This window comes from Crinia signifera, chromosome 8 (assembly GCF_055691185.1).
Source record: "Crinia signifera chromosome 8, ASM5569118v1, whole genome shotgun sequence".
NCBI classification, from domain to species: domain Eukaryota; kingdom Metazoa; phylum Chordata; class Amphibia; order Anura; family Myobatrachidae; genus Crinia; species Crinia signifera.
Window position 1 is genome coordinate 5,584,653 of NC_139224.1, and position 20,237 is coordinate 5,604,889.

Below are 20,237 nucleotides of genomic sequence, written 5' to 3' on the forward strand. Positions count from 1 at the left end.
GACATTTTTCAGACTATGGGGGAGATTCTCTAAGCTAAAAATGCGGTAAAAACCCCGTTATCGGGGTTTTTACTGCATTTTGGGATGCTGTAGGCATCCCCCGCCGGGTTATCGCGGCGGGGGGCATCGCCAGAAAAATCTGGCGATGCCCCATAGAAGCCAATGGGCTTCTATCGCAACCCTCCGCCACCCCACGCCGACCCCCCGCCGCCCCGCATCGCCCCCTCCCCCCTCACCTGTGTCCGGGCAGCACAGCGCAGTGCTGCCCGGAACTGTGACCTCCTCCCTGCACTGATCCTCTTCCGGGTGCAGGGAGGAGGAGAGCCCGGCGCAGCAGCAGCAGCAGCGCCGGGTGTGGGAGGGAGGGGAGAGCTGCCGGGACCTGCTGGGACCCGGCGACTCTCACCGCAAAGGACAGCTCTTAACGCAAGAGCTGTCCTTTGCCTTAATTATCGCATATGTTACAGCATATGCGATAATTAAATATGCGATGGGCGGCGAAGGGGGGCAGAGATTCTTAGAGAATCTCCCCCACAGTCTGTGACATGTCCCTTAGGAGCTGATTGGCTGGCTGTTTATCACTCTCCATTTTATCACTTTTGAAGCTTAGAGAATCTAGCCCCAGGGTTGGCGGCAGAGGTCTTTCTTTCAAACGCCTGACTGTGTTTTTTCCAGTCACTCCTTGAAAATGGGCAGGTGCCACCCGTAAACGCTGGACGCCTGTCAATCACCCTGTGTATGGGCAGTGAAAAACCAACGCTGGCTTTGTTCGCAGGGATTACCCTCTCGCATGCGCACAATAACATGTGCGCAGGCGCAGTAGTTTGATAACCACGTGGATGGCAAATCCGCAGCTCATTGAATCATTCCCTATGTATTAAGCTTTGTAGAGATATATTGGTGAAGTGATAAAGTGGCCAATCGGTTCCTAACTGTCAAGTTACAGGCTGGGTGTGAAAAAGACAGTTATGAGCTGATGATAAAGTACTATCCACTTTATCAGTTCACCAGGCTTAAAACATCTGCCCCAAAGTACCAGCCAATCAGCTCATAACTGCTATGGTACGTGCTGTGTTTGAAAAATTACAGTTAGGAGCTGTTTTGTTGGTACTTTGGGGTCTATGTATTACACTTCAGAGAGAGATGAAGTGGACAGAGATAAAGTACCAGCCAAACGGCGATTAACTGTCATGTTATAGACTCATACCCTCCAACATGACCCATTCCATTAGGTACAAAATGCTCTGTTCCTGGACTTCCCTGCCAGTGGCAGTTACAGATGTGAGCCTGCAGCACAGTCCAATATTCAAAAAGGGGAGCCACACCAGCTGCCATCCCAAACATCACTGAGAGTTGATGTGACCCCCCCCCCCCCTCTTTGAATATTGGACTGTGCTGTAGGCTCACATCTGTAACTGTCACTGGCAGGGAAGTCCAGGAACAGAGCATTTTGTACCTAATGGGATGGGTCATGTTGGAGGGTATGTAGACTATGTTTAAAAAGTATCAGTTTTGGTACTTTATCTCTCCCCAAGGCTTATTACATAAACCGCTATCTCTCTCTCCGAGGTTTAATACAGAGAGATCCCTTAATTACCTACATTTGGGCAGTTGGGACATCTATAAATATATCTGGAAAACAAAATAGGAAAGACAATTTATTTTTTATTTATTATCAGTTTCTTATATAGCGCCTACATATTCCGCAGCGCTGTACAGAGAACAATGCCTGCTAGTGATTGCTGAGTCCATAGCTGACATGGAACATGATTTTCCCTACACTCTCAGCAAATGACATTGATGAATGTGCAGGCCGGAGCCTGCCCTGAGATTTACCAGTTTCCATGACAACAGTTGACTGTCTTTATTAACCATCTCCAGGGTCTCCAGGTTGCTGTGGAAACGCAGACTGGATTAGACAGTGGTATCGGGAGGGGGATATTTGGAAGTGCTCAGTGACCTTTTTGGAATGACCCTTTCATTTCTGCATGCCATTGTGTGACACCAGAGATACTGTAACCTGCGGCGCCTTCTTACCATCAAACGCTCTGGAAGGTTCCATGCAAAGATCCTAAAGTTCCTCGCCCTAAATATTCTGCCAAGTAATATTGTTTTATTCCATGTTATTACCCACTGTTAAGGCTTCATTAAATTAGTGGCTACTGAACGATAATTCTTTAGGGGTTGGGGGTGTTAAAATGTAAGCAGTCCGACAGCCAGCAGATGGCGCCCCAATAGTGCTATTCAATGGTAGCTCCCTCCGCGTGTGTCTGGCTTCCGGCACCTGCGTTTCAACTAGCACCAACCAGGGCTGGCCTGCAAAAAAAGGGGGGAAAGTGACCCTCAAATGGGACTTTTTGGGCCCGTTCTTGGATGGGTTTAGTCGCTATGTGCAATTTAAAGATTTGCTCAATCAAAAACATCAATTGAATATCCCGCTCGTGCCCTCCGTCACTTTAGATGAGAGATAGCGGGTAATAAACCGCTGGGAGGAATCTGTATCGGATCCCGCACACAGCAGCGCTGTGGACAGAAGGCCATAGTCTTCTATGGGGTTAAGCCACCCCCCCACCCCCCCCCCCCCCCTGCAGCGGAGCCCCGTCGGGAGGGGCTTTAGTTCATTCTTTAGTACATACGCCCAATATCTTAGTAAATTTACAAAAGAATAAGGATATTTACAGCGCCGGGGTTTTTTCTCTATAAAGAAATACCATAATATATCCAATAAAATATATACAATTTATTACATCATCTAAAGAGGGTTACCACAAACTCGGCTACCAGCACAACCGCCAAGCATCCATTTACCATCAGCTACTACCTGACCACCTGCATACCGCTTCTGTATGTAGGATCCTCCACTGGGAAATATTCTGGGATTTAAGGACCTTATTCTGAATGATTTGCAAGGCTGCGAAATTCGCAGCCTTGTGAGTCCATCAAACGCCGCCTGCAGTGCCGGCCGCCCCCTCGTACGCACGACCCCGCACGGCTGCAAATGGATTATTTACATAATCATCCATTCGCAAGCGATCAAAATCATACGAAATCATTTGATTTGTCGGCGACTCCAGGTCATAGACACCTATATGGTGTCTCTAAACTGCAGGCCCTCCACGAGGGAGAATAGCCGATGGCCGTCGGGACCCCAATTGTCGGGGTTTTGACTGTCGGGATCCCGACGTTTGGGTAATGACTGTCAGGATCCCGACTGTCGGGGAACTGTCCAGCACCCCACACACACACCCGTACACACACACACACCCCCCTACACACACCCCCCTACACACACACACACACACCCCTACACACATACAAAGCTCATTATTTTTATATCTTTGTAGGAAGAATTCCGATGGCAGAATGGGCAGCAGCTGCTGACGCTGTTAGAGGGGGCTCTGTCCTGGAAATCGGAGCCACCCCAGAGGGACTGGATGGTTTTCCTGAGTAAACCCAACGAGAATGATAAGCACCTACTAATGACCATCACAGAGAAGGAACGTGAGTCTAACTCGCCACTCTTGTTTGTTGCCCGAACTAGCGGAATATGTGTGCGCTATACAAATAACTGGTAATAATAGTCTCTGTACAGCGCTGCGGAATATGTGTGCGCTATACAAATAACTGGTAATAATAGTCTCTGTACAGTGCTGCAGAATATGTGTGCGCTATACAAATAACTGGTAATAATAGTCTCTGTACAGTGCTGCGGAATATGTGTGCGCTATATAATAACTGGTAATAATAATCTCTGTACAGCGCTGCGGAATATGTGTGCGCTATATAATAACTGGTAATAATAATCTCTGTACAGCGCTGCGGAATATGTGTGCGCTATATAAATAACTGGTAATAATAGTCTCTGTACAGCGCTGCAGAATATGTGTGCGCTATATAATAACTGGTAATAATAGTCTGTACAGCGCTGCAGAATATGTGTGCGCTATATAATAACTGGTAATAATAGTCTCTGTACAGCGCTGCGGAATATGTGTGCGCTATATAATAACTGGTAATAATATTCTCTGTACAGCGCTGCGGAATATGTGTGCGCTATATAATAACTGGTAATAATATTCTCTGTACAGCGCTGCGGAATATGTGTGCGCTATATAATAACTGGTAATAATATCCTCTGTACAGCACTGCGGAATATGTGTGCACTATATAATACCTGGTAATAATAGTCTCTGTACAGCGCTGTGGAATATGTGTGCTATATAATAACTGGTAATAATAGTCTCTGTACAGCGCTGTGGAATATGTGTGCACTATATAAATAACTGGTAATAATAGTCTCTGTACAGCGCTGCGGAATATGTGTGCGCTATACAAATAACTGGTAATAATAATCTCTGTATAGCGTTGCGGAATATGTGTGCGCTATACAAATAACTGGTAATAATAATCTCTGTACAGCGTTGCGGAATATGTGTGCGCTATATAATAACTGGTAATAATATTCTCTGTACAGTGCTGCGGAATATGTGTGCGCTATATAATAACTGGTAATAATAGTCTCTGTACAGCGCTGCAGAATATATGTGCGCTATATAATAACTGGTAATAATAGTCTCTGTACAGCGCTGCGGAATATGTGTGCACTATATAATAACTGGTAATAATAGTCTCTGTACAGCGCTGCGGAATATGTGTGCGCTATATAATAACTGGTAATAATCTCTGTACAGCGCTGCGGAATATGTGTGGGCTATATAATAACTGGTAATAATAGTCTCTGTACAGCGCTGCAGAATATGTGTGCGCTATATAATAACTGGTAATAATGGTCTCTGTACAGCACTGCGGAATATGTGTGCGCTATATAATAACTGGTAATAATAGTCTCTGTACAGCGCTGTGGAATATGTGTGCGCTATATAATAACTGGTAATAATATTCTCTGTACAGCGCTGCGGAATATGTATGCGCTATATAATAACTGGTAATAATAATCTCTGTACAGCGCTGAGGAATATGTGTGTGCTATATAATAACTGGTAATAATAGTCTCTGTACAGCGCTGCGGAATATGTGTGCGCTATACAAATAACTGGTAATAATATTCTCTGTACAGCGCTGCGGAATATGTGTGCGCTATATAAATAACTGGTAATAATATTCTCTGTACAGTGCTGCGGAATATGTGTGCGCTATACAAATAACTGGTAATAATATTCTCTGTACAGCGCTGCGGAATATGTGTGCGCTATATAATAACTAGTAATAATATTCTCTGTACAGCGCTGCGGAATATGTGTACGCTATATAATATCTGGTAATAATAGTCTCTGTACAGCGCTGTGGAATATGTGTGCGCTATATAAATAACTGGTAATAATATTCTCTGTACAGCACTGCGGAATATGTGTGCGCTATATAATAACTGGTAATAATCTCTGTACATCGCTGCGGAATATGTGTGCGCTATATAATATCTGGTAATAATAGACTCTGTACAGCGCTGCGGAATATGTGTGTGCTATATAATAACTGGTAATAATATTCTCTGTACAGCGCTGCGGAATGTGTGTGCGCTATATAAATAACTGGTAATAATATTCTCTGTACAGCGCTGCGGAATATGTGTGCGCTATATAATAACTGGTAATAATATTCTCTGTACAGCGCTGCGGAATATGTGTGCGCTATATAAATAACTGGTGATAATATTCTCTGTACAGCGCTGCGGAATATGTGTGCGCTATATAATAACTGGTAATAATATTCTCTGTACAGCGCTGCGGAATATGTGTGCGCTATATAATAACTGGTAATAATATTCTCTGTACAGCGCTGCGGAATGTGTGTGCACTATATAATAACTGGTAATAATATTCTCTGTACAGCGCTGCGGAATATGTGTGCGCTATATAATAACTGGTAATAATATTCTCTGTACAGCGCTGCGGAATGTGTGTGCACTATATAATAACTGGTAATAATATTCTCTGTACAGCGCTGCGGAATATGTGTGCGCTATATAATAACTGGTAATAATAATCTCTGTACAGCGCTGTGGAGTATCTGTGCGCTATACAAATAACTGGTAATAAATAAAAATTTGAATATTTCAGCAATTAGCGCAAAATGTATCTGACCTTCTGAAGGGTAGACACTTTGCCCATAGCAACCAATCAGCTCTTATCAATGACATTCTATAAAATGGTAGATAGATTTTTTTGGCATCTTCCCTTCTTCTCTCTTCAGAAGGTTGGATACATCTCCTCCATTAGTTCAATGTGCGCCGAGCAGCAGCAATTGGTTCTGCATTAGGCCCAATGTATTTCCTGCAGGTCCTGTTACGTGGGCTGATGACACATTCTGCTTTCTCCTATTACAGGCGTGCTTCCTGTTAAAGACGTGTTCACTGCACTTGCCGACATAAAGCGGAGTCTGGCGGAGGTTAGTGCTGGATATAACCTAGATCTACTGTCATTTATCTAATATGGAGGTGAATGTATTATAGTGGTCAGAGGCGCTTCTAGAGGAGGAGGCAACCCATGTGCAGATTCCATCTCACCACCTCCTCTTTAGCCGGCAGCGCTGTTAGACTCCGAGAACTAGGGTCCCTAGCGCTGTCCTACAGTCTACTGGGCATGTGTCTCCAGGAAAATGGCCACCCCGCCATATTCCTGTTGATTTTTGCTGCACTGGTGATGCAGTGTATATGTTCAGGGTGTCCCGTGTGTGGTATTCCCTGGACTCTCTGTGTACCGCGCACATTGCACCCATTATAAATACGCCAGTGATAGTGGTACATATTGTGCCGTTATAGCTCATACTGTGGAGAAGCATTTATCAGGGATGATATGGGTGTGCCTGCCTTGTTCCCCAGACATCTGTGCTCTGTACCCTGCATATGTGTAATAGAAACCCTGCATGAAGTGCATTCTAGTCCACTCCAGAACAGTTTAATGAAACATGGCCCTGATGGCCGGGAAAGGAGTAGCTATCATCCATAGAGTAGGAACAGGACATCAGCCGAAAACCATAGCAGCTCATTTGAAGGAATATCCAGCAGGGGGCAGTGGTTCCCACAACAGAGCTCACTGTAAGGAACCAATTAAGGGTATGGATTATTAGGTAATGCTGCTTTCACATCGCAAAATAAAGGACTTGAAACGGGTCAGTCCCGTGGCAAACCTTCATTTTGGGATGTTCACATCCCCACAGCAAACCGGCATTTCGCTGACATCATCCGGGGGCGCGTCAGGGAGTCGGCGCGTCATCAGGGGCGGGGGAGGAGGCAGTGCTTAGCGCTGGCGCTGCTCCCAGTGCTGCCTCCTCCATAGTGCTTAACCCGTTCACACCGCCAAGCAACACGGCAACGAACGCTACCCGTTTTCGGGACACGGTAACTCCTTTCACACATTGCACTAATTAACGGGTCAAACCGGCTTGTACCGGGTCAAATGGGCTTGTGGATTATTAGGTAAGGGTGTGGATTATTAGGTAAGGGTGTGGATTATTAGGTAAGGGTGTGGATTATTAGGTTAGAGTTTGGATTATTAGGTAAGGGTGTGGATTATTAGGTAAGGGTGTGGATTATTAGGTAAGGGTGTGGGTTATTAGGTTAGAGTTTGGATTATTAGGTAAGGGTGTGGATTATTAGGTAAGGGTGTGGATTATTAGGTTAGAGTTTGGATTATTAGGTAAGGGTGTGGGTTATTAGGTAAGGGTGTGGGTTATTAGGTAAGGGTGTGGATTATTAGGTTAGAGTTTGGATTATTAGGTAAGGGTGTGGATTATTAGGTAAGGGTGTGGGTTATTAGGTAAGGGTGTGGATTATTAGGTTAGAGTTTGGATTATTAGGTAAGGGTGTGGATTATTAGGTAAGGGTGTGGGTTATTAGGTTACAGTTTGGATTATTAGGTAAGGGTGTGGATTATTAGGTAAAAGTGTGGATTATTAGGTAAGGGTGTGGATTATTAGGTAAGGGTGTGGATTATTAGGTAAGGGTGTGGATTATTAGGTAAGGGTGTGGGTTATTAGGTTAGAGTTTGGATTATTAGGTAAGGGTGTGGATTATTAGGTTATAATTTGGATTATTAGGTAAGGGTGTGGATTATTAGGTAAGGGTGTGGGTTATTAGGTTAGAGTTTGGATTATTAGGTAAGGGTGTGGATTATTAGGTAAGGGTGTGGATTATTAGGTAAGAGTGTGGATTATTAGTTAAGGGTGTGGGTTATTAGGTAAGGGTGTGGATTATTAGGTAAGGGTGTGGATTATTAGGTAAGGGTGTGGGTTATTAGGTTAGAGTTTGGATTATTAGGTACGGGTGTGGATTATTAGGTAAAGGTGTGGATTATTAGGTAAGGGTGTGGATTATTAGGTAAGGGTGTGGGTTATTAGGTTAGAGTTTGGATTATTAGGTAAGGGTGTGGGTTATTAGGTTAGAATTTGGATTATTAGGTAAGGGTGTGGATTATTAGGTAAGGGTGTGGGATATTAAATAAACAGTGTCCAGCCAGACATTCAGTAGGTCGACCCCAAAATGTTGACTTTTTGACCCTGTCAACCTATTGTATTTTGACCTTTTGACCCTGTTGTTTTATTCTTTGCTTATATTATCACTGTGAGGTATTTCATGTTGTTTATATGTTTATTGCATTAAACCTAAAACTTCATGCATGGAATGAATCTGATTCTGGGTTTCATTAGTAACAGCACAAACAGGTTTGTATATTCCTATAGCTCATAGGGGTGCATCTCATACTGAGTACTGTGTAATACTTCACTCCGGGAAGAGCAGCCGGGTACTTCGGGGGTGGGGCCAGGCTGCCACATTATTAGGAACTGCCCCTGTTAGGGTAAAGGGGCGGAGATAAAATCCCCCCACACAAACAGGAAAAATCTTTAGTCTCCTGCACCTTTCGGGAGAGTAGGTAAGTATGATGATTTAAATCGATTTGATATCGATAAAAAAAAATCACTATAAATCAGTCTTGAGTTTCGGGGCTATAATAACAAATGGATTCTGACATTGATTTTTAAACGTTAATAATCAAAGATTTTGAATCCCACAACACAACACAACACAACACTGATTAAGGTCACTTAAGATAATTTAAGTTGATTAAATAGAGACGATAGAGCCTTATAATGAGTATATACAAATGAACACAAACGAAGCAGCACTCATTAACAGCAGGAATATAATGATATGTTTACACGCTGTCTCTGCAGATTGGGATTGAGAGCTACTCCAGCATGGTCAGCTGCCAGTCCCGCCCCAGCCCACCGCGCAGCGATTACGGCAAACTCTTCATCGTCTTGGTCATTATTGGCGCCATCTGTGTTATGATCATCATTGCAGGACTCATTTACATATGCTGGCAGAGGCGTTTGCCCAAATTGAAGAACATGGTAAGTATAATAATATAATGATGCCTGTGTTATACATTGGGGAAAGATTAGGTAGAATTTATAGACAAGTTTAACGTACGATGTTACTTACGAGGCATTTATCAGAAATGGATCGGAATTCAGACTTTTGTTATATAGGATTTATATGAGTGTGTACAATGGGCCTGATTCAGTAGCAGGCGCAGGGCCTACATTTTCTGTCTCGCAGCGCCTGCCAAAGCAAAAGGCATATCCAGCCTGACGTCACACACCCTGCCCTAAAACGCTCAGACACGCTCCCAGCATCCTAGGTACGCCTAGTGGTTTGTTTTTTCTGGTACATCTGCGTTTTCTTAGCACTCCCGTTAAACTACCAGTTACCACCCCAGACGCCTACTTCCTGTCAATCACCTTGTGAACGACCAGCGATAAAAAAAAAAAGCAACAGTGGCCGGCCATTGAAGGTCACTCGGCGGGCATATCTCCCCGGGTCATCCCTTGGCTCCGGAAGATCCCACCGGTGCGACACCCAACCTTGACCCCAACACTCTTGTGTTGGAGCAGGCACAGACATCTTCATTACTTTGATCCAGGCACGACGCTCCTAACTCCGTTAATCAATAATCCTGAATTTCCCCCAGGATTTAATTTATGGAATCTCCCTAGTCGCTTCTCAGTAGACGTGTCTTATCTGGGTCAACTGGTACATAAATCCGGCTTACGCTCCTTTGAGGACCTACATAAAGATATTGGTCTCCAGGAAGTCTTTTCTGGTTCTATCTTCAAATTAGACACTACATCGCCTCACTTCCCAAGCGGAATCAAAGTTGGGAGCAACTCCTTTCGAGTCACTCTTTCTCTCCAAGAGTTCCCAAAACATTTGATTTCTAAATTTGATCAAATATGCCTGAGTAACCTCCCAGACCTGATGCCCGGTTCAGTGGCGTAGCTAAGTTTTGGGCGCCCCCCCATACAGCAGACAGTTTCAGAAAACTGAGTGCTATATGGGGGTGGCCATTTTGTGGTGGTCCTCAGCAGAACAATGGAGCCGCCGGGACCAGCGAGATAGGTAAATCTGCGGGGGATTGGGGGGGGGGGGGGGGGTGTAACTATAGCACCGCAGCCCCCGGCGCCCCCACATGCACAGCACCCCCCCCGCTGCGGTGCTATAGTTACGCCGCTGGCCCGGTTACACTGTGGCTTGGCATAGGGAGTTGGGTCGAGACCTGTTGGAGGAACAATGGACTCAAATATTCAAATTTATCTTTGCTTCCTCCTCGTCAGTTCAAACACTGGAGACCCAGTACAAGATTCTGTCCCGCTGGTATAGATGCCCATCCATACTACATAAAATGAATAACACCCTGCCCGATCTCTGTTGGAGATGTGGTCAACCTTCGGGTACCCCCCTTCACATTTGGTGGTCTTGCCCAGATATCCAAGGGTACTAGCGTCAGGTTCAAAACATTTCAGAAAAAAACACTAATTCCTCTTTACCCTTCAGCCCGGAATTTTGGCTGCTTAATCTTATGGATATGCCTATCTCTCGATTTAAGAAATCCCTACTTAGGCATCTAATGAACGCATCCAGGGCGGTTATACCCTGCCATTGGAGATCCACGGCACCTCCCCCCATATTACACTGGTTTCGTAGAGTAGACCTGTACATGGCAATGGAGGACCTGACATCTTTTTTTAAAGACTCCACTCAGATCTTTACTGCTATATGGTTCAGCTGGCTCACTTTTAAAGAATCCTCAGATTACTCCCAGTATATCTCACCAGGGCAGGTTTCCGAGATGTAACAGTCTCTGGGCACAACCCTCTCCCTCCCCTCTTCATCCCCCTACCTGTCTTTTCTTCTTCTCCTCTTTCTTCTTTAATATACTTCTACTATACCACTCTCCCTCTTCTCAAATAATGTACATCTTTTCTTGTAATATATGAGAGATAAATGTAGCATGCCAACGTTCTATCTGATAACTATAAGTGCATCATATTCTCATTTTCGAAGAAATGCACACAATTTTTTGTAATTGTCTTTTATTCTCTTTTTGAAATTGCATTACATTACTACATCTTGAAGATGTTCTGTAACCATTTCTAATAAAAATTGATTGCATAAAAAAAAAAGAAGAAGCATTATTTCCGCGCTTCCGGGCGTTGCACATTGCGACCCATATGCATACGTGGTTCATCGATAATCAGCCACTGATTATCAATCGCGGCCATGCAATCCGTTCTGAATTATCCCCAGTTAGCAGCACATGAAGTAAAATGTCGCGCTGTGGATAGTAGACCAATATCAATATGATATTTTTCCAATTTAATTCCAACCAGACAGTACATAATATGCAGAATAAAAGCAATACTTTATTTTACAGCACTAGTAGTCCAGCATATTATACAGTATGTGCCCTGTCTGTGGGTGCTATGGCAACCTCTACAGAACTGCATACTCTACACCTGGGCAGGGACTAGAATTCTCCTGTTTGTCCCAGGAGCAAGGATAATCTAAGAATCTGAACCAGATGCAGTAAATACTAGCTGTGAACACTGGGCCCTGCTTCAGAATATTTGCACAGTAGAATTGATGAAAGGACATTAATGCACAAACTGTGTTTTTGTTCTCTTTGGAACCTGCATTACTGATGTTGTTGTTATGATCAGTAAACTACTTTCTTTTTGCTTTTTCTCTATCCTCAATGTCTCGGCAAGGAGCTGCACTTCGTGGAGAACGGCTGCCACGATAACCCCACCCTGGACGTGGCCATGGATGGCCAATCTGAGATGCAAGAGAAGAAACCTAGCCTTAACGGCGACACCTCTCACCGGGCGGATGGCTGGGAAACGCTTATCAACAAGACGGACAAGGAGGACGACGCTGTTGAGGAGGACACCCACCTGTAGCGATCGGTGGACAAAATCCAGGGACAGCACTGAACACTTATTTATTGATTGTTTGCTCGGATTATAGATGTTCCACAATTCCTTAATGTAACGAGAGTGGAGTTACAGCACAGTGGATTGCCAGCGTATGGCAGCACAGACGTTTAATAGCACACCGTATCAGTGAGTACCCATCCGCTCAAACCTCCTTTCCCTTCGACTGCTCCCCAATTTATGACATTATTCAGTATCGTTGCACTTTATTAGTCCAAAGATCATATTACGGCCAGTTCTCCTGAGTCAATGTACCAGCAGCCTCTGCTGAGCACAGCATTGTCCCAGAATTGGCGCCGCATCCCTTCCTTGCGTTTTGTGATCTGTGTTGGGAGTTTTTCTCTCCTGGCTACACCTTCCAAATCATCTGCCCCTCCTCCTTCCGATCCCACCTGCATGCAATGTCACAAGTACTCACACAGCTGGATGCACCGATTCCTAAAAGCAAACAAATGAAAAACAGGGTATTTGTGATAGGAGCAGACAGAGGGGAGATTTCAGTTAAGAATCCAGATGCAGGAAAACAAAGAAACTATTTTTTTCTTAGCGATAACTTCTGACAGCAGAGAGAGGATGTACAGACCATCCGGCACTGACTCGCTCATTAGGAATTATGCCTGACAATGCTATGAAGTGAGGCCTCATGGTTAATAATAACTTCGCTTAAACCAGTGGTTCCCAAACTGTGTGCCGTGGCTCCCTGGGGTGCCTCAGGAGACTTGCAGGGGTGCCCTGGGTTGGTGGTCCAGGACAAATTAAAATTATTTCTGATCAATTTAACAGGCAATCCCAGTGCTTGTGGCTGCCAAACATAAGAAATGTGGACAAAAAGTAGCAAGTCCTGTCCCTCACAGCATAAATGACCCTGAGGGTGATATATAAAAACTATTTACTTAATTTAATATTGTTTTTTGAATTTCTCAATAACAAAACATTTGCCTAGGGGTGCCGTGAACATTTTTTGATGCTCTAGGGCGCCGTTATTCAAAAAAGTTTGGGAACCACTGGCTTAAACACTACATTCATCTAGTTTCCATAATGGAATGACCAATTTTGTCTTAAATGAACACTGAATGAACCACAGTGATAATGTAACTGTCCTGGCCTGTTAAAATCAGAATAGTACTTAAACCTTTGAGTGCCAACATCTCTATGAGAGATGTTCCAAATATATCCGCTAAAAATGCCAGCGTCACTCACATTTGTTAAATAAATTCAAATGAAAAATGTTGGGTAAAAAAAAGATTATATTTCCAATATAAAGGGAAAGATTACAGGTCATTATGATGAATAAAAATGTTGGCTTGGCAATTTTCACACTTATTCTGACAAATTCACTCGGCACTCAAAGGGTTAAAGGGGTTTCCCACCTTCCGTCTCCTGTTCATCCATGTATATACCCTGTTTATTAGATAATCAGATCCATTGGTGTTCACAGTAGCACAGAGTATGTCAGCGTACTAGCTGATCCGGGGGGAAGCAGGTATATGTTCCATTAGTATATTAGTGGTGATAGGCGTACAGTAATTATAAGCACGGACAGCGGTGGCACTAGATTCTTAGTAAGAGATAGGTGAATCCACATATAAGAGTATATATAGTGTAGTATGCCGTTGTTTGTCACAGCCGGTGATCCTCTGTGGCTTTGACCGATAGCTTTGGTAGAGTAAATAGCTTTGGAAAGTCACGGCATAGTAAATATACCCCATAACCGTTTTGTAGTGTGACAATATTGCATTTATGCCTGTGCCAGTGTCCTGGGCGTCAGTTCATACAGTGTAACACTACACTGTCCTGGGCGACAGGTCACATTGTAACACTACAGCATCCTCAGTGATAGGTCACACAGTGTAACACTACACCATCCTGGGTGACAGGTCACACTGTGTAACACTACACCATTCTGGGTGACAGGTCACACAGTGTAACACTACACCATCCTGGGTGACAGGTCACACTGTAACACTACACCATCCTCGGTGACAGGTCACACAGTGTAACACTACACCATTCTCGGTGACAGGTCACACAGTGTAACACTACACCATCCTCGGTGACAGGTCACACAGTGTAACACTACACCATCCTCGGTGACAGGTCACACAGTGTAACACTACACCATCCTCGGTGACAGGTCACACAGTGTAACACTACACCATTCTCGGTGACAGGTCACACAGTGTAACACTACACCATCCTCGGTGACAGGTCACACAGTGTAACACTACACCATCCTGGGCGACAGGTCACACAGTGTAACACTACACCATCCTCGGTGACAGGTCACACAGTGTAACACTACACCATCCTCGGTGACAGGTCACACATTATAACACTACAGCATCCTGGGTGACAGGTCACACTGTAACACTACACCATCCTCAGTGACAGGTCACACAGTGTAACACTACACCATCCTCGGTGACAGGTCACACAGTGTAACACTACACCATCCTCGGTGACAGGTCACACAGTGTAACACTACACCATCCTCGGTGACAGGTCACACAGTGTAACACTACACCATCCTGGGTGACAGGTCACACAGTGTTACACTACACCATCCTCAGTGACAGGTCACACAGTGTAACACTACACCATCCTCAGTGACAGGTCACACAGTGTAACACTACGCCATCCTGGGTGACAGGTCACACAGTGTTACACTACACCATCCTCAGTGACAGGTCACACAGTGTAACACTACGCCATCCTTGGTGACAGGTCACACAGTGTAACACTACACCATCCTCAGTGATAGGTCACACAGTGTAACACTACACCATCCTCGGTGACAGGTCACACAGTGTAACACTACACCATCCTCGGTGACAGGTCACACAGTGTAACACTACACCATCCTCGGTGACAGGTCACACAGGGTAACACAACACCATCCTCAGTGACAGGTCACACAGTGTAACACTACGCCATCCTGGGCGACAGGTCACACAGTGTAGCACTACACCATCCTGGGCGACAGGTCACACAGTGTAACACTACGCCATCCTCGGTGACAGGTCACACAGTGTAACACTACGCCATCCTCAGTGACAGGTCACACAGTGTAACACTACACCATCCTCAATGACAGTTCACACAGTGTAACACTACGCCATCCTGGGCGACAGGTCACACAGTGTAACACTACACCATCCTGGACGACAGGTCACACAGTGTAACACTACGCCATCCTCGGTGACAGGTCGCACAGTGTAACACTACACCATCCTCAGTGACAGGTCACACAGTGTAACACTACGCCATCCTCGGTGACAGGTCACACAGTGAAACACTACGCCATCCTCGGTGACAGGTCACACAGTGAAACACTACGCCATCCTCGGTGACAGGTCACATAGTGTAACACTACACCATCCTCAATGACAGGTCACACAGTGTAACACTACACCATCCTCAATGACAGGTCACACAGTGTAACACTACACCATCCTCAATGACAGGTCACACAGTGTAACACTACACCATCCTCAATGACAGGTCACACAGTGTTACTTTTATAATTTAACAACACTACAAAGCAGTTAAGCGGTGTCTGTGCCGATGTTGCACTACAACTCCCAGCGTGCCCCAGCAGCAGCTCAGAAGCCACATATTGTTGCTGACTGTAATTATAAAGCAGGAACTACACTGATAGTATAACACGCTTATCTAGGACAGGTTACGGTAACCTGTAGCTCTTTAGCGGTTGTTGGACTTCAAGTTCCAGCGTCTGGCCTGGCATGCTGGGAATTGTAGTTCTGTGACTACTGAAAGCCATGGATTGTTGATGTCCGGTGTAGGGCTTAGGAACTTGCAGAGTATATGAGATTACAGATTTATATTTGTGCATTGGCATCTGTGTATATCAGAGGGTATATTGTATAGCTCATAGTGTTATTTTTTCAGCTTCCTCTTTTATGTAAGTCCGGCCACGCGATCACCCCACAGAACCGATGGCGTTCCTTGTGTACAGCTTTTTTGGAATATGCCCTCCTGCATTATAAAGATGGCATTATCCATTTCTTAGGCAGACACCATTATCACTTGCCATGGGTGCTAAAAGAATTCAAATAAAAAAATGATCTGCATCTCTGTGGTTATTTGCGGTACCAGTCGTCATTACCTATCGATCGCGCTAATGGGGCAACGGTTCTCTTGCAAAGCAAAGGGGGCGTAAGCATTCACTCCCGTTACCTTTTCTGTGCCAGAGGGGGAGGGGCTAGTGTGTCTGGGCCAGATGTACTAAGCTTGAAAAGTGATAACATGGAGAGTGATAAACCACCAACTAATCAGCTCCTACCTGACATTTTTCAAACACAGCCAGTGACATGGCAGGTAGGAGCTGATTGGCTGGTGGTTTATCACTCTCCATTTTATCACTTTTCAAGCTTAGTACATCAGGCCCTCTGTGTGGGGTCTAGCGCAGCAGAACAGTTATGCTGCAGGCCTCTTATGATGCTGCAATTGTAAACATTGCGCAGCTGAAAACCCGCTAAACAGTGCCCGGCACCGCTGCTGCGCCCAATCAAAACCAGGCCCTTAAAGCTTACTGCCATCCTGCTCTAGGGAAATCCCGCCATGCTAATGAATATGCATGCTGTGCCAATAGATGTGTATGACCAGCGATGTCCAAAGCCGTGATTCTTCCACTAGTCTCCGCTCATCGCCAGCAGCGCGTAGCCCAGGACTTACTCAGCAGCTGCCATGAAATCAGCCTAATTGCGGCCGGAGCTGATGTCACACTCCCTCCCCTAAAACACACAGGCACGCCTACATTTTTCTTGGCACTCCCATTAAGCAGGTGGTTACCACCCCCAGATGTCGCTTCCTGTCAATCACGTTGCAAGCATCCAGCAAAGGAAAAAAGTAGCAGGATTTCATCGATGGAAGGCGCACATTGTGATCCATCCATATGCGCAAAGTATCGATAATCAGCAGCTGTGCAAATTCACGCAGCAGCGACCAGTCCTGAATCGGGCCCCATATGCAATTCTGTAGAACATCGGAGCTAATTGTTGGTTAATGGCTACACGTGTTTGCAAGTATGATCACGCAGCCATCAGAAGATACATGACACGAACACGGCCATTACCCGTGCGTTTCCCTTCCATTCCCCATAAACTTTCGTCAATGGCCACTCCCTGTCAATCACTCTGCAACAAAATCCTCAGTGCGAGTGGGATCACATCCAGTGTCATAACAAGGCCACCACAGCCCTAGCGCTGGTGTGGGGGAGCCAGTGCCACCGGGGTGCAGGGTCTCTGCAGAATGCTGATAACAGGCGGTCTGGAAGTCCACATAGAATCTGCGAAAATGGCCCTCCAAAAATGCCATGAGAAGACAGATGTTATAAGTTCTACTGGACCCCTAGTGTTTGTCATGGGTGCGTACCATGTACACAGCTACCTGGAAACAGTGGCGTAACTACTGAGGGAGCCAGGGGGTGCAGCGTCTTGGGCAACAATTTTGACACCTGAAATCAACAGAGGGGGGTTAATTGCATATGATCCACATGTACTTTGCCTTGCCCAACACTGGTTTGGATATGAAATATGCTGGCAAAATGGGCACATGCACCATATTACGATTTACTATTTTGAATAAGTAGCTGCAGTTCTGCAAGGGTTAACGAGTCTTGGGCAACACATTTCACACCTGAACTCAACAGAGGGGTGTCAACTGCATAAAAACCAAATCTATGGTCCACAAGAAAATGATGGCATATCATACGACAAAAATGAAATCTTAATTCCCATAAAACACTATTTCTACCCTTTAAAAAACAAACAAACACAGAATTTCAACAGGGACATGCCGCACAACCCTTTGTAATGTTAAAAAGAGAAGGGATGCTAAATATAAAATCTTTATTGGATGAGGATCTAGATCCCCGCTCCAGTAGAGACAAAGCTTGTGGGAAGTTTCCAGCGTTCAGGAAATACGACTTGCTTATATATTACGTAAGTGATGTCATTAGAGACCTCTCGGAGAGGGATAAGAATAACACTTTGGACCCGCAGTTAGGTTCTGAACCACTAGCGAAATGAGCAATTTCTATTCATTACTCTTTTTAAGGCCTCAATTGAAACATGAGGAGGTGCGCTCGGGTATGATTGGTTGGACCCGCGATATTCCAACCACGTGAAGACCTATCTAAAGCACTTAATCGATGGAGATCTATACTTCCGGCGGTGCAATACCAGGAAATGTTCCTCAATATATTCCACAGAGCTTATTTCTCTCCCCACGGACAATACCTAGCGGGCATGATACCCTCGGCCTCTTGCCCTCGCTGTCACTCTGCGGTGGCTGGTTCCTATCACTATTTCTGGAGCTGTCCCTTCATAAGAAGGTTCTGACTACTAATATGTAAATTTGCACTGGAGAACCTAGTGAACTAGATCCCACTGAATGATCAATGTGCGATATTTGGCATTGTTCCGGAGGGGCAGAGCGTGGCACGAGGTTGCGCTAAATTGCTATTGATCATAAGTGCAGTGGCTCGCAAAACCATATTACAAGCACGGATCACTACTGATCCGCCAACACTAATAATGTTTAGAGAAAAGCTCTTCCATGTTTTCAACATGGAATGGATTTGTCACGCTCTTAGAAGCACCAGCTGCAGAGTAACGTAGGCTGGGTGCTTTAACGTATAGGGGTTGCATCCACGACAGAATGGAGTGAAACAAATGAGATAAAATGAAGTTTGATTTAATAAAGATATTGCAAGACAATGATACTGATGGCATAAAAGATATATGGCAGATATGCAAATATAAAGTCAATAGTCCAATATGTTATTGCAGAAGGTGATGATGCTTGGTACTTGAAAGAATATTGTAATATTGCTTGAAGAGTGGAAGATTTGATTAGGATTAAATGCTTGGATTGACGATTGGATGGTTGGGTTGAAGATTGGATTGAGAATTGGATGATTGGTTTGAGGGTTGGATGATTGGATTGAGGATTGGATGATTGGGTTGAAGATTGGATTGAGGATTGGATGATTGGATTGAGGATTGGATGATTGGGTTGAAGATTGGATGATTGGATTGAGGATTGGATGATTGGATTGAGGATTGGATGATTGGATTGAGGATTGGATGATTGGGTTGAAGATTGGATGATTGGGTTGAAGATTGGATGATTGGATTGAGGATTGGATGATTGGATTGAGGATTGGATGATTGGGTTGGAGGTTAGATGAGCGAATGAAGATTGGAGGTAAATGGATAAAGAAATAAATGAAGAAGACTTGTCCTTGCTGAGTATGGTCGTAGCTGCAGACAGAGGTGACCGTGGAAGTAACGTCGGGAATGAAAGCAAGGTGAGACCCCTTGGAAGGGCTGACCTTGCTGGATCTTCTTTGGCGGTAGGGAGTCCTTGGTACTTGGAGCAGTAGACGACCAGCAGGAAATCTTCAGTGAGAACGCTCAGGATTGCAGCGGATAGCTACAGAGCCAGGCTGGAGCAATTATGCTGAGTGATCGACATCATTGTACTGACTGCAGGTCTAACCCAGTACTAAGTCAGTACTTAACAGGTGAACTGTGCAGCGATAGGTCAGGCAATCTGACAGGGGAGGTGGAGCCGCTCAGGAGAGGCTGAGGTAACCAACAAGATGGCGCCCGCCAGTGAGTGCGACAGATTTCAGCCGGCCTGGATTGTACGCAGCTGCACAAACACCGACATTCAGTCAGAGAGCTAACCAGGCACAAACACACATGGCGGCACACCACTCATATCCTGCATAGGAGCGGAGTACATAGCACCAGTGTCACCACGCGATGACAATGCGGCCACATGTACCCCACCGGAGCCAGGGACACAAGCAGAGGTGAGCACCATAGTTCTATAAGTGCAGCTAGAGCGCCTAGGGCTGAGTACAGCACAGGGGTTTTGGGTAAACGCAATGGTTGATGTGACAGGATTGAGACGAT

At 45.0% G+C, this 20,237-nt stretch overlaps 1 protein-coding gene across 7 annotated transcripts in view; it reads left to right on the forward strand.

Annotated features, from left to right (window-relative positions):
• Positions 1-16,382, forward strand: part of PODXL2 (podocalyxin like 2) — a 31,804-nt gene extending 15,422 nt beyond the window's left edge. Inside the window, exons 5-10 of one of the 7 annotated variants that reach the window (XM_083155645.1) lie at positions 3,345-3,501; positions 6,344-6,405; positions 9,190-9,369; positions 12,067-14,096; positions 14,463-15,200; positions 15,275-16,382. In XM_083155645.1, coding sequence (XP_083011771.1) covers positions 3,345-3,501; positions 6,344-6,405; positions 9,190-9,369; positions 12,067-12,258 — 591 coding nt within the window. In that variant the 3' untranslated portion in view covers positions 12,259-14,096; positions 14,463-15,200; positions 15,275-16,382. Of the gene's footprint in view, positions 1-3,344; positions 3,502-6,343; positions 6,406-9,189; positions 9,370-12,066; positions 14,097-14,462 lie in introns of all 7 variants that reach the window. The other 6 variants (XM_083155647.1, XM_083155644.1, XM_083155646.1 and 3 more) reach the window with 6 other exon arrangements.
• Positions 16,383-20,237: the final 3,855 nt, after the last annotated feature.